At 39.2% G+C, this 24101-nt stretch overlaps 1 protein-coding gene across 1 annotated transcript in view; it reads right to left on the minus strand.

The window, feature by feature from the left end:
- The window catches only part of TMEFF1 (transmembrane protein with EGF like and two follistatin like domains 1), a 100259-nt gene that overhangs the window by 37977 nt on the left and 38181 nt on the right, over positions 1-24101 (minus strand). Inside the window, exons 4-5 of the mRNA XM_025359999.1 lie at positions 23075-23101; positions 19594-19690 (exon numbers count right to left, since the gene is read on the minus strand). Coding sequence (XP_025215784.1) covers positions 19594-19690; positions 23075-23101 — 124 coding nt within the window. The remainder of the gene's footprint in view (positions 1-19593; positions 19691-23074; positions 23102-24101) is intronic.

A 24101-nucleotide genomic window follows, 5' to 3' on the forward strand; every position in this document is an offset into this window, starting at 1 on the left:
AGGAAGGAAGGAAGGAAGGAAGGAAGGAAGGAAGGAAGGAAGGAAGGGAGGGAGGGAGGGAGGGAGGGAGGGAGGGAGGGAGGGAGGGAGGAAGGAAGGAGAGAAAAGGAGAAAAGAAATTGCCAAATCCACCATGATAGGTTTTAACACACCTCTCTCAGCAACTCATATACCAAGCAGATAAAACATCAGCAAAACTGAAATCTTCACAGGTAAGGTGACTTGATGCTGGGATTTGCTTTAAATTATTCCCAAAAAAGGTAAGGATGGAAGAAAAGATGTAACAGAATTAGACTTTTGAAGATGAATAAATGGGGAGGGGTCCATCATTTTTCTCCTTTTCTGTTTGATGATTTCCTTAATTCATGATGAATTGAAGACCTAACTGTAAAAGTCAAAAACTATAAAGATTTAGGAGATCAAACATAAGACTGAGGAATTTGAAATAAACAGTGCCCCATAAGGAGAATAAGACAAGCTACAAACAAAAAGATAATTATAGCCCACATAATCAACAAATAAGTATTATCCAGAATACATAAATACAAATCAATTTTTTAAATATTATATGTGATCAATGGGAAAGGGGAGCAAAGAAATAAATAGAAATAAAAGAGGAAACATATAAGAACAACATATGTGAAAGATATTCAACCTCATTAAGAATCAGAAAAATTAAAATTAAAATCACAATGTGATACCATCCACACTCACGAAATTGGCAAAAATCGAAAACAAGGACAAAACCCAAGTACTGGCAAGAATGAGGAGCTAAGGGAATTCTCATCTTTTGCTGGTAGTAAGAGGTGACAATGTGCTAGCAGCCCTCGCTTGCTCTCGGCACCTCCTCGGCCTCCTGGGCCTCAGCGTCCACTCTGGCTGCGCTTGAGGAGCCCTTCAGCCCACCCCTGCGCTGTGGGGACCCCTCTCTGGGGCTGTCCAAGGTGGGAGCCGGCTCCCTCTGCTCACTGAGAGGTGTGAAGGAGGAGGTGCAGGGAGGAGCCAGGGCTGCGCCAGGCGCTCACAAGACCGAGGTGGGCGCAGACTCCCCCGCCCGCACTCAGCAGGCCCCACGCGGGGTTCAATCAGGGGAAAAGTTCTCTCTGGGCTGCCAGAGTGCCCGGGCTAGGTGCCGCAAAGGGGCAAGTGCCATTGAGAGGTGAAGCTGGCTGGGCTTCTGGGTCAGGTGGGGACTTGGATAACTTTTCTGTCTAGCTAAAGGATTGTAAGAGCACCAATCAGCACACTGTGTCAAGTTAGAGGTTTGTAAACACACCAATCAGCGTTCTGTGTCTCGCTAATCTGGTGAGGACTTGGAGAACTTTTGTGTCTAGCTAAAGGACTGTAAATGCACCAATCAGTGCTCTGTGTCTAGTTAATTGGGTAGGGGACTTGGAGAACATTTCTGTCCAGCTAAAGGATTGTAAATACACCAATCAGCACTCTGTGTCTAGCTAGAAGTTTGCAAACGCACCAATCAGCACTCCGTGTCTAACTAAAGGTTTGTAAATGCACCAATCAGCACTCTGTCAAAATGGACCAATCAGTGCTCTGTAAAATGGACCAATCAGCTCTCTGTAAAATGGACCAATCAGCAGGATGTGGGTGGGGTCAGATAAGGGAATAAAAGCAGGCTGCCCAAGTCAGCAGTGGCAAGCCGCTTGGGTCCCCTTCCACACTGTGAAAGCTTTGTTCTTTCGCTCTTCGCAATAAATCTTGCTGCTACTCACTCTTTGGGTTTGCCCCGCCTTTATGAGCTGTAACACTCACCACGAAGGTCTGCAGCTTCACTCCTGAAGCCAGCAAGACCACGAACCCACCAGAAGGAATGAACAACTCCAGACGCATCGCCTTTAAGAGCTGTAACACTCACCGCAAAGGTCTGCAGCTTCACTCCTCAAGTCAGCGAGACTATGAACCCACCAGAAGGAAGAAACTCCAGACACATCTGAACATCTAAAGGAACAAACTCCAGACACACCATCTTTAAGAACTGTAACACTCACCATGAGGGTCCGTGGCTTCATTCTCAAAGTCAGCGAGACCAAGAACCCATCAATTATGGACACAGTAGGAAAGCTTACTGGGACAGCAACTTTGGAAAACAGGCATTCTGACGAAAAACTAGACTTGCACATGCCCAATAACTTCATTACAAGGCAAGGCCCTTGAAAATCTACACACAAGCCAGGCACAATGGTTCATGTCTGTAATCCCAGCACTTTGGGAGGATGAGGCAGGCAGATCACTTGAGGTCAGAAGTTCAAGACCAGCCTGGCCAACACGGCAAAACCTCATCTCTACTAAAAATAGAAAAATTAGCAGGGCATGGTGGTGGCCACCTGTAATCCCAGTTACTCAGGAGGCTGTGAGGCATGAAAATCACCTAAACTTGGGAGGAGGAGATTGCGAAGAGCCAAGATTGAGCCATTGCACTGCAGCCTGGGCAACAGAGCAAGACTCTGTCAAAAAAAAAAAAAAAAGAAAAGAAAAAATAAGAAAATCTCCTGCACGTGTATACCAGAAAATCTGTAAGAATGTTCACAGCAGTATTATTCATGAGAACAAAAGACGGGAATAATCCAAAAGTCCAACAGTAAAATGGACTGTAAAAGAATGTGGTACAGGCAAACAATCAAATTCAATAAGCAGTAAAACTCAATTAACTACAGCTATGTGCATCAACATAAATGAATCTCAAAAATATAATGCTGTGCACAAGAAAATCAAGAAGAATGCATATAGTGTGATTCCATTTATACAAAATACAAAAGCAATCAAAAGCCAGATTACAGATTATTAAGGGACCTATCATATGTGATAAGCTATAAAGAAAGGAAGGGAATAATTTCTGCAAAATGCAGTATACCATGTGGGTGACAGAAAGATGCAATTAGAGAGGGACATGGGGGTCCCTGAAGTACAGTCTGCCTTCCAGAACCTCAGGGCCGACTGCAGGACTTTGAGCATTCTGAGATTTTGGTATCTGAGGGGAGTATCAGAACCAGTTCCTCCCAAACACTGGCAGATGACTGTACTGCTAAAATTCTGTTTCTGGCCGGGAGCGGTGGCTCACGCCTGTAATCCCAACATTTTGGGAGGCCGAGGTGGGTGGATCACGAGGTCAAGAGATGGAGACCATCCTGGCCAACATGGTGAAACCCCATCTCTACTAAAAATACAAAAACAAAATTAGCTGGGCGTGGTGGCAGGCACCTGTAGTCCCAGCTACTCGGGAGGCCGAGGCAGGAGAATCACTTGAACCCAGGAGGCAGAGGTTGCACTGAGCGGAGACTGTGCCACTGCACTCCAGCCTGGCAACAGAGTGAGACTCCATCTCAAAAAATAAATAAATTTTAAAAAAATTATGTTTCTTGCCTTGGTAGATTCAAAAAAGCTCATTCCAATTTTGCACATTAAATCAAATGTGTACATTTTAGTTTTCATATACTTTTGAATATATATTTTATAATTTAAAACTTAGGGCAACAGAAAAAACTTTTAAATTCATAAGAATATTCACTAAAGTCAAAAAATATATATTGTACCAAAATTTTAATTTCTGGAAAACAAGAGGTGAAAGAACCAAAGAAAATAAAGTTAGCCAATCCCAGAAGGTGAGTTCAGGTGAAAGTTTTGGATAAGGAAGGGGCACAGACAACTGCAGAGAATAACAAGCTACTATGCATGGGTGAAAACATGTGCACAAACATTTAGTCATAATATCTCTGTATCTAAACAAATACTGAAAGAATGCCATGCTGAAAAGGACTTTAGAAAGCTATCTATTCCCATCTTCCACTCAGTGCAGGGCTCCTCTCAGCAGTATTTGTGACCTTATTGTTACATTGTCCCTGCCAGAGTATTTGTAGCGATAGACGGCTTACTATCTCACCAAGGCAGTACATCTCATGGGTAGTTATTACCTGGGCTGAGCCCCAAACATGCATCCTAATTAATTTCCACCCACTGACTCTAACTCTGGCCTCTGAATGTACATGTAGTAAGCCCAAAATATCATTTAAATATTCAAAGATTATCATGATATTGAATACAAGTTTTCACCTGAAGTTTATTCAATGATTCCTCATTTGTTATATCATCCTGATCACCCTCCAAATTCAGTATCTCATAATATGAGGCCAAAAACAAAACAAGGACTACAGTACAGAGAAGCTATTACCTTAACTGTTCTGGACACTATGCTTACATAACACAGGCAGGATAGGATTAACTTTTCTGATAACCACATCAAATTTTAGACACATACTCAACTTCTTAAATATACTCAACTCTGTAGGTATGGCCTGCAAAACATGTCACCACTATTGTCTAGAACCCAGGGTTAGGACTTCACATTTATCTCTATCAAATTTTAGATTATCTCAGCATGCTGAAATCTTCTGGACTCTAATTCTATCATCTAACATCTCTTCTAGACTGACATATTCATAATGTTGACAAGTCATCAATAAACGCACTGACTGGAACAGGATAAACACAGTCATGTGTCATATTCTAAGAAACCTACCTTAATATTTCTAGAAAAAATAATCCATTACTGAACACCTTTTAAGAAAGTTGTTAACCACCTAGAATTGCAGCTATCGTCTGACCTGACTTCCTATGTCATGTATACCAAGCCAGACTGATGATTATCCTGCTTAGATTCATATACATTACAATTAAGTCTCAGCCCTGGTACTGCAATCTTATCACACTACCAAAAAAGAAAAAGAGGTTAGCTTTAGCATGCTCTTACTAACAATCTCAGCATGCACTCAGAAATAAAGTTAATAAAACAGAAGACTCAAAAGAAATGTAATCCTAAAAGGTCAGAGGCTCAAAGATCATGGCTTGCCCATTACCAAAGTTAGTGGCAATGCTTTTTATATTAAACAAATGTACAAAGACTTTTCCCATTACTTTTTTTTTTTTTTTGAGAGGGAGTCTCGCTCTGTCGCCCAGGCTGGAGTGCAGTGGCCGGATCTCAGCTCACTGCAAGCTCCGCCTCCCAGGTTCACGCCATTCTCCTGCCTCAGCCTCCCGAGTAGCTGGGACTACAGGCGCCCACCACCTCGCCCAGCTATTTTTTTGTATTTTTTATTAGAGACGGGGTTTCACCGTGTTAGCCAGGATAGTCTCAATCTCCTGACCTCGTGATCCACCCGTCTCAGCCTCCCAAAGTGCTGGGATTACAGGCTTGAGCCACCGCACCCGGCTTTTCCCATTACTTAAACAAAACTTGAGGTGTTGAATTAATTGTGAACCTCTCTGCTCAACTTTCCAAGGAAAGGCCACATTTCCCCTCATTTTTTTTTTTGTTCCCAGTTCCTCGTCCTCAAGGCTCAGCATAAAGGGAAAAAAAATCATACAATAACCATTTTCATTTAACAATGTTTTTGAGCCTTACAATATGATGCAAGGTCTGCATCAAAACTTCCAAGATATTATCCCTAGAAATGGGCTTTCAAAGATTCAATCAATTTTTTTCTACTAAAGAACAGTATTTCAGATTCTCTCAATAGGGTCTTGATATACACACAACATTAGTTTTACTTTTGAAATAAATGACACACTTCTAGCACTAATAAATATAGCCTGATCTATATACACATTGCTACATTTGAGAGAGCCCATGCTCATTTCCACAGAAGATACTGTTTTTTAATATATCAAAGTAAAACAAGGTTTTTCAAATACTCTCCAAATTCCAAATTACTATATTAAATATCGAATCTAAATATATACTTGTCTTTAAAGGAGTAATATAATAAAAACAATATTTGAGAATGATTATTCTCATGGCTACAGGTAAGCTGCAGTGAAATAACGTGAAAAAGAGTAGCAGAATAGAGGGGGTCAAATCAGGCAAAGGAACAGAGAAAATTAATTTCAAAGAGCAATCTGGTAAAGTTAACAGATTTTCTTTTTTCTTGTTAGTTTAGTTTTGTTTTGTTTTTTGAGACACGGTCTCACTCGGTTGTTCAGGCTGGAGTGCAGTGGCACAATCTCAGCTCACTGCAACCTCCACCTCCCAGGTCCAAGCCTGCCTCAGCCTCCCAAGTAGCTAAGATTACAGGCACATGCCATCATGCCTGGCTAATTTTTGTATTTTTGGTAGAGGCAGGGTTTTGCCATGTTGGCCAGGCTAGTCTCGAACTCCTGTCCTCAAGTGATTCCCCCACCTCGGCCTCCCAAAGTGCTGGGAGTACAGGCATGAGCCACCACACTCAGGCCCGTTAGATTTTTCTGGTAAATTCCTATTAGTAAAGGAAAATGAGAGAAAGGTAACAAAAGGGATGATCCAAAAAAGGGAAGTGCTTCTTTCCTTTCAATATGCCCCAAGGAATGGGAAATACTTTTAAATGATATGAATTAATTAATTAAGGAAAGGGATAAAGACAAAGTCTTCACTAAGCAAAACAGATTTCTTGATTCATGGAGAACACAGGTGGAAAACACAAAGGTGAAGAAAATGAAGAAGTAATGAAAAATAAAAGGAATTAAGAAACAACAAGTGGGGAAAAAGTACAGCTCAACCTGGAATAAAGGCACTATTTCCTGTCATTTTACCATATATTTTATATATACATATGGATGGTGTAAAGTAGGGATCAATCCTGGCAATTACAGCAGTGGGTCAATCCAGACCAATGCCTGTTTTTGCACACCCAGAAGCTAAAAATGGTTTTCACATTTTTAAAAGGTTAGGTATGGTGAAGACCACATGTGGCCTGCTAAGCCTGATATATTTACCACCTAGCCCTTTACAAAAAAATTTTGCCCACCGCGACCTAAAGGATAAAAGTGGGCAAAACTGGGATGGCAATAAAATAGAAATGGTGGCTAATGGAAGAGAATGTCAGCAACATAGCAAAATACCATACCAGTCCAATAAGAAACAAGTAATCACTTGTTTAACAAGTGGCATTGTTTACAGTGGGTTTTGCAGCCCGACCAGGAAATGCCTTGATCAAATGTATGAAAAAGACAGTGCTCCTTAGTGGGATGGTATCACTGCATCTAAGACTAACAACTGTGAAAACAATCGCTACTGTTTTCAATGGAATACAAAGAAAGAAGATTAAATTACCATCTCAAGTAAAGTCCAGCTCAGTGAAACAATGAGCGAAGGAGGAAAATATTAGACTCCAGAGGCCACGGGTACGACTGATTATAGTGATTACAGCTGTTTGCAGACTGACAAGCGTAGCAAAGGTCAGGATGCCCAAAGCACAGAAGTGTGCACTCAAATGAATAGAAATCACTCTTCAGTAAATATGCTAAATTCAAAACATTTAACTACATTTACTCTGCACCTACTGTGTGGGTAGAGTCCCATTTGCCTCATCTAACCCTGACAATTATAAATTATCAATAGAGAAACTGAATATGAAGGAAATCTAAAGGCCCCAGATCAAAAAACTAGTGAGGGGCTGAGACCAGTGTTTTCTCTATTCATTACAGCTGTTATACCAAATAAATATCTGAGCATGGAAAGTACCACATGAAAAGGTATTTTTCATGTTTATCATAAAATTTTTCATGAAACTCTACCACATCCACTTCTAACACTTCCACTTTTCTTTCTAACACACCCGGGACACTCCTGCCTCAGACTTTCCCTCTTCCTGAAACACTCTTCCCCAGACAGCCTCCTGGTTCCATCCCTCACCTCAAAGGTTTCTCTCAAATCTTAAAAGACTAGATAAAGGCCAGGAATGGTGACTCACGCCTGTAATCCTAGCACTTTGGGAGGTCGAGGTGGGTGGATCATGAGGTTAGGAGATCAAGACCATCCTGGCCAACATGGTGAAACCCCATCTCTACTAAAAATACAAACATTAGCTGGGCATGATGGTGCATGCCTGTAATCCCAGCTACTCAGGAGGCTGAGGCAGAAGAATCACCTGAACCCAGGAGGCAGAGGTTGCAGTGAGCTGAGATCACGTCACTGCACTCCAGCCTGGTGAAGATAAAAAAAACTAAGCATCCATTTAAAAAGTTAGAAAATGAACAACAGAAAAAAAAGCCAATAAAAACAAAAGGAAGGAAAATATATAACAACAGAAATTTAAAAGTTACAACAGAGGTTAGTAAAACCAAAAGTTGGTTCTTTGAAAAGATTTTCAAATTGATAACACAAGCTTTTCTGCAGGCTTTTTCCTGAGAGAGAAAAAGAGAAAAAGCAATATCAGGAATGAAACAGAGTAAAACTTCAAAAGGGATTATGATTTAAAAGATAATAAAAGGTTATTGTAAACAACATTATGCCAGCAAGTTTGAAAATCTAGGTGAAATGAATAACTTTTTAAAAATGCTATCACGTTCTAACAAAAAAGGAAATAGAACCTTAAGGGTACACTAATCATTAAAGAAACTAAATCAGTTGTTCTTAAAAAGTCCGTTAAAGATAGCATCAGATCCAGGCATTTTTTAAAACACAATTTATGAACACATCCATTCCAATCTTTCAAAGTGGGTAATTTTTTTTCTTTTTCTTTTTTTTTTTTTTTTTAGACGGAGTCTCACTCTGTCGCCCATGCTGGAGTGCAGTGGCACAATTTTGGCTCATTGCAACCTCCGCTTCTCAGGTTTGAGTGATTCTTGTGTCTCAGCCTCCAGAGTAGCTGGAATTACAGGTATGTGCCACCACGTCTGGCTAATTTTTTTTCTTTTTGTGTGTGTGTGTTTTTAGTAGAGACAGGGTTTCACCATGTTGCCCAGGCTGTTCTTGAACTCCTGATCTCAGGTGATCTGCCCACCTTGGTCTCCCAAAGCATTGACTGGCATGTGCACCACGCCTGGCCAAAAGCAGATAATTTCACTCTTACACAAAGTCATCCAGAGACTAGAAGAAAACACTCCCTAACTCATTTTAAAAGGCCACATAACATGAAAACTAAACAAAAGAATAATTATAACTCATTGACTACAAATGAATAAAAGAAAAATCCATGAGTCCTGACTGATTGATAGAAAAAAAAATCCCACTCTTTCAATAGATAGAATACCAACTAATAACGTATAGGTACAAAAACAGACTGCAATCATAAAATAAAAGTAAAATGCTCTAAAAATGAGTACTCTGAAAACAAAAATGAGCTCCTGGAAATTAAAAATTGCAGCAAAAATGAAAAACTCATAAAGTTGAAGAAATTTCTCAAAAAGTACAGCAAAAAAATTTAAAACAGAAAATGGGAAAAAAGATAAAATGAGAACTAGTCCAGGATGTCAATATCCAAGTAACAGGAGTACCAAAAATAAAAAAATTTTAAAAAGAGGAAAGGAAATCATCAAATAATTAATTAAAGAAAAGTTTTCAAAATGGAAGTCAGTAAGTATCTAGGAAAGGGCATAACATTGTGAGATATCACTACACTGGAGACCAAAAGAAGACTCTACATGCTTCAAGAGAGAAAAAAATCATATACAAAGGATCAAGAATTAGAATGGCTTTACACTTCAACAGCAACACTTGAAGCTAGAAGACAACAAAGCAACACTTTCTTAATTCTCAGGGAAATTTGTCTCACACCTCGAATTATGCACTTGCAAAGTTCTAAATAAAATATTAGGTGTAGAATAAAAATACTTAAACACTTCAAACAAGGTCTCAAAAGTTTTTAAAATCTTACATCTTTTCATAAGAAGCTGCTATAAGTAGTAATAAAATGGGAAAGTAAAACCAAGAAGTGAGAAGCAAAAAAAGAAACACAGTACCCTATATAGGAAGGAGAGACAAAGGAATTTCTAGGAAGATCCTAGTGGTATAATAAAAAATATTCTTGGTCTTTGTTCCCAGTTCCTGGTATAGAGTTCCCTTGATATTTCTTGAGTGATAGGAGAGTTCTTATATTCTACTGAGATGACTCATGGGGTGAGGGGGCAGGGAGTTAATGTCACCAGAGAAACCAACCACAGTGATTAGAGGGTTAGAACTTCTGCCTCCCAGCCCCACCCCAATTCTCCTACCTCTGGGAAGGTGAGAGGGGTTGGATGTTAAGTTCAGTCACCAACGACCAATGAGTTAACCAGTCACGATTACATAGTAAAACTTCAGTATAAAAACTCAGAATAAGGGGGGTTTGGGAGCTTCTGGTTGGTGAGCACATCTCAGTGGTGTACTTGACTCCATGGGGACAGACGCTCCTGCACTCAGAACCCTTCTAGACCTTGCTTTATGTACTTCTTCATTTGGCTGATCATTTGTATCCTTTACAAATAAATAAGAAGTAGAGTGCTTTCCTGAGTTCTGTGAGTTGTTTTAGCAAATTAGGTAGGGCATGGGAACTCCAAAATTTATGGTCATCTGGGCAGAAGTGGGGGTAGCCTGGGGACCTCATTTGTAGCTGGTTATAAAGAGGGGGCAGTCTTATGGGACTGAGTCCTTAACCATGGGTCTGCGCTAACTCCAAGTAGTTACTGTCAGAATTTAATTGAATTGTTGGACATCTAGGTAGTGTCAGAGAGTTGGAAAATCGATTGTTGTCGGAAAAAATACCATACTGAAGGAAGATCCTGGGATGACAGCTATATACAAGATGTAGAGGGCAATCAGTCCACAATGAAATACTTTAAACAGCTGCGTGGATGGCCATCATTACCAAGATGCCTAGTGCTACCGTACCCAACTTTCAGTCAGAAGACAGACTGCTCAGGTAAGCCTGGCCCAGATTCTTATGTGTAGTTGGCTTGTCTTGACCATAAGATAATGAAGTTCCTCATCACACACTGGGGCCTGTCAGGAGTGGAGGGCTGGGGGAGAGATAGCATTAGGAGAAATACCCAATGTAAATGACGAGTCAATGGGTGCAGCAAACTATCATGGCACATGCACTATGTAACAAATCTGCACATTGTGCACATGTGCCCCAGAACTTAAAGTATAATAAAAAAGTTAATAAAGATAATGAAATTCCTACTCTCCCCTCCATGTCCTGCTGCAAGAACAACTCAGCCCACTCAGTTAATTGACATACTCTTGACACCTGAAGGTGAGCTATGGGGAGATTATAAAAGTAAACAACACAGAGCACAGCAGTCCATTCTGATCACATTTCTACCAGTGATCCATACATTAGAATCCTATCAGATGCCTCAACTATAGTGAGCCCACATTCTCCATGACCCTGTGACTCCAATACTCATGGCTTTGTCCACTGACTTCCCCAAAAGGGAACTTTGTAAACTCTCCGAGGAGCTGAAAACCAGACCCTGCCACAGAGGCTGTTCAAAGTGTCTTCTGTAAGCCTTCCTCTCTAAGGGGGCACTATTACCCTTTCCTTCCATGGCTAGGTTCACACAAGGTACTGGAAATAATAGCAGTATTCTATTTTGTACCCTAGGTGTTAGGTACATAGGTGGTTTTTAATCAGTATTCCTTAAATTGCACATGTATGTTTAAACACTTCTGTAAGCAGTGTACATTTTACAATAAAGATTTTAAATAAGGTACAGAATAAGGTATAGTGTGATGCCATTAGTTTTTTAAAAAAAAATATATATATATATGTACATATTTGCTTGCTTGCACATACATAAAATACCCCAGGAGATTAAACAAGAAACAGATCACAGTGACTGTCTCTAGTGAAGACAACTGAGTGACTGGGAACAGGGGTGGAAATGAGACCTTTCACTCTAGAGCCTTTTTAAGCTTTTGAATTGGCAGCACTAAATTTCAAAGGCATGAATGCACATATACATACATAAATGAATGCATAAATTCAATGGCTTCTATGATTTAGCACTATAATTTTGGCAAATCACAACTCCAAGTCTTTACAACAGGGAAAATACCTCAGAACACTGCTGACAGGATCAAATAAGATTTTGTAAAAAGCCCTTTGAAATCTATCAAATACTGTGCACATCTGAATGGCATTATTATTACTGAAAAACATCTACCCTTTCACTTCCTTTCTTCTTAACCCTATATAGAAAGTACCATTCTTCTCAATATAGCAAGTTTATTTACCAGTTAGGAAAACATTGGCTTAAACTAATTCATGTCAAGTTACTGAGATTTAACAAACACCTAATAAAGCCTGCAACAAATTCAATGCTAGTCTTTTTCACACATCTTAAATCCTTACAACCACCCTGTAAGCAGCTCTAAGTGAATAATAAAGGCCTAGTGTTGATTGCCACTAATTCAACCAAGGCCTATAAAAGGACCCATCCTAAGATACCCAACCTTATGGGCAGTTTACCCAAGACAGAAATCAGCAAGACAAAGTCCCTGCCCTCAGGAAACTCACAATCTACTTAGTCTATGCAGAGGTTGCTTTTTCAAGACCAAGGAGGAACACAGAATATGGTCACACAACTCATAGGAACTGTGGGAGAACGCAAGGTAAGAAGAGGTGGTGAGGCCGGGCGTGGTGGCTCAAGCCTGTAATTCCAGCACTTTGGGAGGCCAAGGCAGGCGGATCACGAGGTCAGGAGATCGAGACCATCCTGGCTACCACGGTGAAACCCCGTCTCTACTAAAAAACACACACACACAAAAAAAACTAGCCGGGCGAGGTGGCGGGCGCCTGTAGTCCCAGCTACTCGGGAGGCTGAGGCAGGAGAATGGTGTGAACCCAGGAGGCGGAGCTTGCAGTGAGCTGAGATCCGGCCACTGCACTCCAGCCTGGGCGACAGAGCGAGACTCCGTCTCAAAAAAAAAAAAAAAAAAAAAAGAAGAGGTGGTGAATCTGACCTATGTCACACATCACACGGCATCTAAGGCTAGAAGGAGGAATAGGAGTTAAAACAAGCTGATAAACAGGAATGGCACTCCAGGCAGGGGGAATAACAGGGGCAAAGTGGGTAAGAAAGTGTTCAATAATAACAGTGCATTCAGAAAACTGCAAGAGATTGTGGGGAGACGGAGTTTTGCATTTTAAAGGCAAAACTCTCTTACTGGCAACTGTCAAAGGACTTTAAGAAGATATTTCTGGGCTGGGTGCGGTGGCCCACGCCTGTAATCCCAGCACTTTGGGAGGCTGAGGCGAGCGGATCACGAGGTCAGGAGATCGAGACCATCCTGGCTAACATGGTGAAACCCCGTCTCTACTAAAAAAAAAAAAATACAAAAAATTAGCCGGGTGTGGTGGCGGGCACCTGTGGTCCCAGCTACTCGCGAGGCTGAGGCATGAGAATGGCGTGAACCCCGGAGGCGGAGCTTGCAGTGAGTCGAGATCATGCCACTGCACTCCAGCCTGGGCGACAGAGCAAGACTACGTCTCAAAAAGGTATTTCTGGAAGGCCAGGCGCAGTGGCACAGGCCTGTAATCCCAGCACTTTGGGAGGCTGAGGTGGGTGGATCACGAGATTAGGAGTTCAAGACCAGCCTGACCAAGATGGTGAAACCCCATCTCTACTAAAAAGACAAAAATTAGTCAGGCGTGGTGGTGGGCACTTGTAATCCCAGCTATTTGGGAGGCTGAGGCAGAGAACTGCTTGAACCTGGGAAGCGGAAGTTGCAGTGAGCCGAGATCGCACCAGTGCACTCTAGCCTGGGCGACAGAGGGAGACTCCGTCTCAAAAAAAAATAAAAGTTATTTCTGGATAAAGGAGCCTGTCATTACTAACATCCAGATTATACTTTGGATAAAATAATGCTTAAAAAGGTTTATGTTTTTAAAAACAACATAAAATTATTTTTCCATTATAATCTAAGGGGCTACAGTAGGGATTTATTAAACCTAAAAATAGTTTTAGAATATCCAGAATAAGGCAGTGCTAAATGACAAAAATTACTACCTCCTAGTCAGAGGACTAGGAGGAAATAAGAGCAGAAGAATGGAAAAGGTACTTCTTCAGTTCTTGTTTTAAAAAGTACATGAAGCTTCCAGAAAGTAGGATATACTGCAGGACACAAATGTGTAGCATTGTTCTGTTTACACAAGAGAAAAGATGTCATTGCACCTTCTGAGGGAGACTCGTCAGATTGTAGTACTGAACAGGAATCTGCGTCAAAACAGAAAATGGTACCACAAATGACTAAGATCTCCAGCAGGTGGATTAAACTGGTTATCCATGTTGTCTGCCACACTCTATACCTGTATGATTCTCTGAGCAATTCTGAGATATTTATATCACTCAGGGGGATAAATGGAAACAGCATCTCCAAAAAGGAGACTTACATAAAAGAGGCAGAAGAGCAGGGGCTATTTCCATAAAGTGCATTGCAGACAAAGTTCAAAAGAAATAACTGGAGGATTTTTATAACTCACCTGTATTGACATTAGGGCTGATGATTCTACAGACTCCTCACACCATTCCTGGTTGGGATTTAGGTGGGGTATATAAAAGGTACTAAAGTATCCAGAGAAACAGCTGATGGCTATCTTACAGCAGTAACTTCAGCCATGGACAGATCAGAAATACTGTTTAGAAAGAGAGGGGGTGTGGTAGGTACTAAGAATATGTGGTTTAAGAAATATAAGTTGCTGTAAAGGAAGTGCTGTTTTCAAGTTTTAAGACCAAGTAGGAAATCTATGCACTGTTTCACAGTGGTCACAGTGAAATACTGAAACCCACTTATGTGGGGAGTCATATTTCTTGGAGCCTCAACCACCTACATCTCTAGGTATAAATTTGAAAGGTAAGCATTAACAAACATAACTGTCACAAACCCAAGCAAAGCCCACAGTGCCATCAAAGAAATGCAGTGAGTTTCAGGAAGGAAGGGTGAGGGGGAAGCCTCTTAGAAGCAAAAATAATTTAAATTATAAATGAATTAAAATAGCCATTGAGCAGATAAGACAGATAAAACAGATGCAATAAATAAAGTTCATGCACTTCACTCAGAAGAACTTATATACTCTTATTTTACATTTAGAAGTTATTCCTACTTTAGATACAGTTTCTGCAAGTGTTTGTTTCCTAACAGAGGAAGCAGAGAAGCAAATTAAAAGTTGAGGGCATCTACAGTCAAACTCATAGACAAGGCACACTGACAGCATCTAGAAGCAGCAGCTAACAGCCTTACAAGACAGAAAAAAACATGTTTTTAAAAAACAGATACAGAACCCAAAACACAAAGCTAAATGAAGCCTTAAGTGCAGCAGTGAAACAACCACACATCATTGGCCTCTACATGTGTGTGCACAACACAATAGATTGATTCCTTGTCATAAGACCTATGTTCTGATTCTCCATTCAGCCTTTCTGAACTCACCTTCACCTAGAACAATCAGGATAATACTTCCTTGCCCTACTACCAAACAGAACTGCTGAGAATAGCTTTAAAATGTATGTAAAAAGGGCCGGGCACGGTGGCTCAAGCCTGTAATCTCAGCACTTTGGGAGGCCAAGATGGGCGGATCACGAGGTCAGGAGATCGAGACCATCCTGGCTAACACAGTGAAACCCCATCTCTACTAAAAAAAATACAAAAAAACTAGCCGGGCGAGGTGGCGGGCGCCTGTAGTCCCAGCTACTCGGGAGGCTGAGGCAGGAGAATGGCATAAACCCAGGAGGCGGAGCTTGCAGTGAGCTGAGATCCGGCCACTGCACTCCAGCCTGGGCGACAGAGCGAGACTCCGTCTCAAAAAAAACAAAGAATAAGACCTAGCGTGGCCGGGCGCGGTGGCTCAAGCCTGTAATCCCAGCACNAAAAAAAAAAAAAAAAAAAAAAAAAAAAAAAATATATATATATATATATATATGTAAAAAATGCTCTGAAAACTGTAACGTACTACATGATATGTAACTGTAAGAATATGTTAAACATGTTCTGTATATTCTGTTTAAGAAGGCAAAGATGTAATGTATTTAAATCAATTTATATTTAAATGGCTAAATTTTTTAAAAAAAAGCACTTCTCTTAACAGCAGAAAATTAACTTACATGGCATCACTTATCCCCTCACCAAAATACCAGAATTTTTTTTTTAACAACTATTAGCAAGAGAAAGACTTTTTAAAAGCAAGAGAAAGATTTTAGCTGCTCTTTGCAAATCAGGTAGGTTGGATAACATTTTTTCTGACAGGAAAGACATTTCAAATTGAGAAAAGACAAAGTATGTTTGACTTTCTGGGTTGTTTGTTCATTTGTTTTTGGAGACAGGGGCTTGCTCTGTCACCCAGGCTGCAGCACAGTGGAACAATCATGGCTCACTACAGCCTAGATATCCCAGGCTCAAGCAATCCTCCTGCCTTGGCCTTCTAAAGATTCTGAGATTACAGGTGTGAGCCACCACAGCTGGCCTACAATAAAATTTTAAATGAATACTTACACCTAAAAAAATACATGCAATACACATCTATTATAGTTATACTATAGAGCAATACTTTTCAAACTGCAGGTCATAATCACTAGTGGATTATGAAGTCAATTTAGTGGTTCACTGCCAGTATTTTATAAAAAAGTAAGATAGAAAATATTAGAGTACATTGCATTTAATAAAGGTAAGTACTATTCCACAGAATTTTGTTTGACTTAATATTTATTAGTGCAATGTGTATGTAAACAGGAGTGCTGGATAACAATGCAAATGTATTTTTTACATGAAGTGTAGTCAAAAAAGACTGAAAGTCACTCGTAAGAAATTCAGTAAATAGGTATTTGATTTCTAGATGCCGGCTAAGAACTAACAGAATTTAAAAGCAGCTATTACTCAGAGTGACCAAGACTCAATACAGAAGTAAAGAAATCACAGCTGGGACCAGGCTGATGAAAAGGGCAGTGTTTTTGTTTAAAAAAAAAAAAAAGTCACTGGGCAGCAGTCCTCAAAGGAGGAAAAAGATAACATTCCTTCCAGGAATTTTTTCTTTAAAAGAAAATCAGAAAAAGGTAGATGGTAAGAAAAGCACTGTGCTGTTAATTAGAAGAATATACCCCCATCAAACCCACTGACTTTAGTCCTCAATGGTTTCACCTTTAAAATGAGAGGATCAGACTAGAAGATAAATTTTTTATTTTTTTATTTTTTTTTATTTTTTTGAGATGGAGTCTCGCTCTGTTGCCAGGCTGGAGTGCAGTGGCGCGATCTTGGCTCACTGAAAACTCTTCCTACCAGGTTCAAGCAATTCTCCTGCCTCAGCCTCCTGAGCAGCTGGGACTACAGGTGCATGCCACCACGCCCAGCTAATTTTTGTATTTTTAGTAGAGACGAGTTTTCATCATGTTGGCCAGAATGGTCTTGATCTCTTGACCTCATGATCTGCCCTCCTCAGCCTCCCAAAGTGCTGAGATTACAGGCATGAGCCACCATGCCTGACCCGAAAATAAATATTAAGATCCTACCTTAATACTCTGATTCCAATGGATAATAATAATTAAGTCATAACAGAACTACCTGAATTATAACTGAGCTTTTGTTCTTAATAACTAAAAGTTTATCTTTTAATAAGAAAATTATGTAACATCTTAATAAATAACAGGTTTTTATATAAAAATCAAGACTTAATGGCTAATGTTATATTTCTGCAGCTTTCCATTTTCCAGACCTAAACGGCCCAGCTGGATGGGTAAAAATTACCCTTAGATACATTACTATTCACCTGGATAGCAACCATGAAAAACACATGGAAGGTACCTTGAGGGAGTTACATAACCGCTATATAACTTTCTTGGTACCATGGCCCATTTAAAAGTTAAAAAAAAAAATTAAATAACCACTGATACACATTTACACTGTTAAAACAACTGCAATCAGTAACGAGTGCTTTACAGACTAAAAGATTAGATATTAACAACATGTCCTTTTGTCTCCTTCCATAAAAGGATCAAACGCTTTAGCTTAATCACTTTTTTCTAAATAAAGATACCAACTGCTTCCTTCGTATTTCCCTCTTGTCGCATCAATTTCCTTGCCTGATGTTGGCTGCTTGTCACTGTCTATGTGCTCCTTAGCCTGCTGGTAAGAGCCTGCATGCTCCTTACTATTGGTAAGCCCTTCCATGGTCTATGTCCACTTCCTTATGCTTAGAGCTGATATCTACAACAATAGTGGTAGCAAGCTGTCAGATAAATAGACACACAAAAAATTAATTTAGTACACACGACAGAATTGCTTTGATTGGGAATAGGCTACATATTACATTATGAGGAGGTGTTTACATAACGATATGTATTTTATCATGTAGATGTCTAGAACTCCTGACCTCAAGCAATCCTCCCACCTAAGCCTCCCAAAGCACTGGGATTATAGACATGAGCCATTGCACCCAGCCTATCATGTAGATGTCACATCTGGAGCCACTTCTGAGAGTAGATGGAATATGTTTCAATTCTAAGCAAAAAACTTCCATCTTTTTAAATTAGGCATGAAAAATGATAATAGAAAAATGTATAAAATAGTGATGAATAGAGGCACCATGAAAGGAATAAAAACAGACCAAAAGACCAAGCCAGTCAATCACTGACAGCTATTTTGTCTCTGAACACTATTACAGAAGAGTACTAAGGAAGAATGCAGACACACACACATATATTACGGTGTTTCATCATGCCATATCATTAGTACAAAATAAAAAGAAGAAACAGCATAATATCTATTATCAGTTCTCTCTGTAAGTCCATATTGCCCATCATTTATTTCTCTACTGTTCTATAGGCCAGTATCTGCTTCGGAAAACATGTTCTTCCAAATCAAACCACTCCTAATGAAATGAATGGACACGGGTCAATCTATGTGACCAACGTGCAGAAGCAGTAAATTCAGGTTTTGTTGAGTTCATTTTTTACTGAACTTACTTGTCTTTTGCCAGTTCTCACCCACTTTGAAATACGCACCAAATAAATTAACACAGTTTTACCAAATGCCATCCAAATAGCTGATTTTGTACATAATAGTGAAAATTGAGTGTTCTTAATTTGCAAAACTAACTTTGGACATTTAATGCTAATTAGATCATATTATTACTGTTCAGTGAAAGGCTCAAATATGTAGTTAAGGGCTGAATAAACACGGAACTGGAGAATACACACCAAAAATATGTACAAGTAAGGAAGAAAGCACAAATATCTTATAGAAATAAATAAGTGTTTTAAAATAGATACTAAGTGGAAACTGAGGAAGTGAAGAAGATCCATTTATGCTCCCAGGTCCTAAAGTCAACATTAAAGCTTTTAGAATCAAATATACAAAAAGCCAGCACTGTAGGAAAATGAAAGAAGCATTAGATTGGAAATAGAATACTGATGAAAGGAAAAATCAAACATGACTATTGATAAATGTCTGCAGCCTTACTGTTCTACAAAAGAACACCATTTCTTACAGGGAGTGAATGGGAAATTGGACAGACAGTGCTGTCAGCTACAAAACCCACCTTAATGAAGGCTGAACATGAGTGACAAAAGCACTTGGTATAAAATATATAAAACTATCTGGAGGAAAAAAGGCATAGATAAAACCAGAAAAATTATAAATGGATTCTCATTCTAAAATACAACGCTTAAACTGACTTAAATAGCCATAGTATTGTATCAACTTAAAAGTCAATAGACTAGCATTAAACAACAACAACAAAAAAAAAATTTGAAAACACACAAAAGATACAGAACCAGGTAAATGATACCTTTCCACAATATAATCATACTGATGATTAATCTCTAAATAACTTTGTCCCTTCCCCTCAACCAACTCACCCAACATTTTCTGCATCTTCATCACATTCAGCTTTATATTTGCAGGGTCCACACTTGGAGTGTTTTCTGTGAACTTCTGCCCCTGACCCTTCCTCTTCTGTTTAAAAAGAAAAATCAAATTTTCAACCAAAAGTTGGGATCCTTTCCAGATACGCTTCATGTTTTCAGTAGTCATTATCCTGTTTCTGAGGAAAATGTACCTGAGCTCTTGAAAATAGTCACCTCCAAAATCTACCAATGCTTGAAGTTCAAAAATGTTGCCAGTACTAAGTACAACATATTTTGTGAGGAAAAGAAGTTTTGGTGCTGGCAAAATGATCTCTTAAACTATCTAGGCAGAACAACACAGTAGGTTTGATAATGAATTTTTTTTTAATTACCATATAACACTGAATAAGGGAGAAAGAAAAGAGACAGGAGAAATACATTTAGTCCTGTGATTATCCTCCTGTTGCAATCAGCCTGTGCAAAGTTGGTCAGCAGATAAGCACCTGACCACAAAAGAATGTAACTCTCACCTTTTCCTCACATCAGTTTCATACCTGTCTTTCTAACTACATAAAAACTAACTTCAGAGTTAAAAGAAATACTTATTTCCAAATTTTAAAATGGAAAAGGGTCTCTTTATAAAGGACTTTTCTTTTTCTACTTGGCCACTTAGCACAGCCAAAAATACACAGATACAAAAGTATGCAGGTCTCCTACGACCCAACGCAAAAAAAAAAAAAAAAAAAAAAAAAAAAACAGTAAATATCACCAGCCCCAGACTCAGCTCACATCCCACACTGAAAGGGCCTTACATTTTGTGGGTCTCAACTAGAGTGGATCACATCCTTAATCTCAAACTGGCCAGGGAGATCAGTTCTGAATTCAACTTAAGGATTTCAGTTCATTCAAGGGACTTCCCTTGAATTTGGTTTGAAAAAGATTACTATTCAGGGAGTGTCTTTTTTTTTTTTTTTTTCAGACAGAGTCTTGCTTTGTCACCTAGGCTGGGATGCAGTGGCGCAATCTCAGCTCACCACAACCTCCGCCTCCTGGGTTCAAGTGATTCTCCTGCCTCAGCCTCTCAAGTAGCCGGGATTACAGGTGCACACCACCACACCAGGCTAATTTTTGTATTTTTAGTAGAGATGGGGTTGGCCAGGCTGGTCTCGAACTCCTAACCTTGTGATCTGCCCACCTCAGCCTCCCAAAGTGCTGGGATTACAGGCATGAGCCACCACATCCGGCCTCAGGAGGTGTCTTATAATAAAGAGGGTGTTAAAAAGGTACACAAATTTGCCATACCTGTTTGGTAATGCTGCCAAACTTCTAATTTTTGGTGTCTGCCTATCCTTAAGTAGAAATATTCCCCTAAACTCTCATGAATACTCCCAAACAGATACCAGGGATTATCATCCTAAGTAATCCTGAGGCCCCAAAACATCATAATATTCAGAAATACTACAGTTACCATGAGCTCACTAAGGTCTGTATATTAACTGGAGCAAACCACTTAGCCCTTCTAACTCATACGCCCTAAAAAAAAAAAAAAAAAAAAAAAAAAAAAAAAAAAAGGTCAACCTACATCCTCAGGGCAAGATATCCAGCATTTTTTGTTTTGTTTTGTTTGAGACAGGGTGCAGTGGCATGATCACCACTCACTGCAGCCTCAACCTCCTGGGCTCAAGCAATCCTCCGGCTTTAGCTTCCCAAGTAGCTGAGACTACAACGCCATCACACCTGGCTTTTTAAAATTTTTTTTAATTTTTTTTTTTTTTTTTTTTTTAGGATGGAGTCTCGCTCTGTTGCCCAGGCTGAAGTGCAGTAGCGCAATCTTGGCTCACTGCAACGTCCGTCTCCCGGGTTCAAGCAATTCTCCTACCTCAGCCTCCTGAGTAGATGGGATTACAGGTGCCCACCACCACGCCTGGCTAATTTTTGCATTTTTAGTAGAGATGGGGTTTTCACTACATTGGCCAGGCTGGTCTCAAACTCCTGACCTCAGGTGATCCACCTGCCTCGGCCTCCCAAAGTGCTGGGATTATAGGCATGAGCCACTGCGCCCAGCCTCTTTTTTTCGTTTTCTTTGTAGAGACAGGGTCTCACTATGTTGCCCAGGCTGGTTTCAAACTCCTGGGCTCAAGTGATCCTCCCATCTCAGCTTCCCAAAGTTCTGGGATTTTAGGCATGAGCCACAGCGCCCAGCCCAATATTGTATTATATAAGCATATCTTAAGATGAACTCTCACTTCTTTAATATAGGAACAATGACAATGACAGTTTCCTAACTGAATACCTGACCACAGGGGCTAGACTATATGATCGCCTAAAATCTGTTCCAGCTCTAAGATCTGGAATTTATTACCTGATCCTTCACATGTGATTATAAAGCTTTGGCTTAAACACGTCCATCTACTTCAAATTCTATTGTTTGACAGCTTTAACTTTTTTTTTTTTTTTTTTAGCTGAGACTGTCATCCTTGAATTTCTCCTCAGGACAGTTCTCCTATTCTCCAGGAGACCTTCAAAGTCCCTTCCAACACTGAAATTTTAAGATTCTATGAAATGTAGAAGTATGGAGTGAACTTTCAGGCAGTTTTGAAAGGATCATAACTGCAGTTTCCATTTGCATTAAGTGTGAATTGTACTGAAGTGGGTGTTCTTCGGTGTACCCCATAATACCTCAAACATTATTTTGTATACAGTACATACTCATTAAGAACTATAGCCTCATTAGACTATGATACAGATTAGTCAATCTCAATTCTGATCATTTAAACTCCATTATATGCTATTACCAAATATTAATCTTTTAAACAACAGAAATACTTCATATATTTGTAAAATAAAATCAAAAACATAGATAGGAAATTGTTAAAGGTTTAAATTAAACTCTAAACTCCATGAGAGTTGTCGGGCAAGTCTTCCTTTTTCTATGTACAACTTCCTCTGGAGTTTTTAACCCTGTACCATTAAAATTCCTTATGAGCAAAAACTTGAAAGCAAGGGATGGGAAAGAGTTACAAATACTCTAGTCCAAGCCAAAATCACTTGTGGGTATGATCCAAGAAGAAGTCACTTTGATGCAACCTCAATTTAACAGAAACTACAACATCTTCCCCTTAGTCTGACAACAAAGTTCCAGGGAAAAATGCGAGAAACAAGAATGCCTAGAGCTAGGAGGGAGAGTTGGGTTAGGAGTGCATGGTTTCTTTTTGAGGTAATTAAAATGTTCTAAGAGTGACTGTGGTGATGAATATATAACTCTGAATATACTAATGAATATATAACCGTGAATTTACTAAAAGTCACTGAATTGTACACTTCAAGTGGCAAATTATATGGTATGTCAATTATATCTCAAAGTTGTTTTTTTAAAAGAGAAAGAAAGAAAGAAAGAAAGAAAGAAAGAAAGAAAGAAAGAAAGAAAGAAAGAAAGAAAGAAAGAAAGAAAGAAAGAAAAGCAAATATCCTTTAAGAGGTACTTGAAACTTACCTCCTTCTCCAGATCCAGATCCATTATCTGAGAAGAAAAACAAAGAATGAATATGAACATTTTTCCTGGAAATTTCATCTTATCAAATAATAAAATTTTCTATCAAAAATAAAACTGTGATATCCATTCTCAGTCCCTTTCTCAAATTTTTGATATCTTACAATTTGTTCTTACATACCTATTTTATGCTGCTCTCAAAATATAAATTGCTTAGATACATAATCATCTATATTTCATATATCTTTGTATCCCATTAAGGACATATCCAGATGCTTTGCACAGAGTAAAGACACTAAATACTGAAAAGTAAATGGCCAAATATAAATAATTAATTTTAATCCACTCATTTAAAACATAGGAGAAAATTTTAGTTTTGTTAAAGCTTGAGAGAAATAATGAATAAGCTGCTTTTATTAGAAAGGCAGGAAAAGAGCTTTGGGTCTTACTCCAAAAAAAAAAAAAAATCTTCTTAATGAAATCTGCGGATAAAGACCAAAAGCCAAAAGGTAAGAAAAGCCCTAAGGTTTAGGAAGCAAAGAACCAAAGGCTTGAGGTTTTCACATTACTAATAAAATTAACTTCCTCTAGGAAATCCAATCAGAAGGAAACTTACCTGACTTGTCGCTAGTGAAATTAAAAAGAGCCTTCATCAAAATTACCAGAAAGAAGCCAGTCCCAAGTATAATTAATACAAAATATTTATTCTATAATCCTAAAGGAACCAACATATTAGCACAGAACATGTTGAAAACAGGGTAATGATATAAAATCATGAGCACAGAGTCATGTAAAAAAACAGAGAGAGCAAGTGAGGAATTTGACACTTTATCTAGCACTTTCCAGGGGAGAGGATACCCTGGATCCTAAAGAACCCATGGTAGCTCTCCAAATTGTCCTCTAGAGCAGAAAACAACACTCAACAATACTGTTCCCTTCCCTTCAAGCTCCTTCAGACAATAATCAAATTCCCAGATACTGCAAAAACAGGAGGAATTAGAAAAATATATATTGCATACAGTATCAGTTG

Source organism: Theropithecus gelada, chromosome 15, assembly GCF_003255815.1.
Source record: "Theropithecus gelada isolate Dixy chromosome 15, Tgel_1.0, whole genome shotgun sequence".
In the NCBI taxonomy this organism is placed as follows: Eukaryota; Metazoa; Chordata; class Mammalia; order Primates; family Cercopithecidae; genus Theropithecus; species Theropithecus gelada.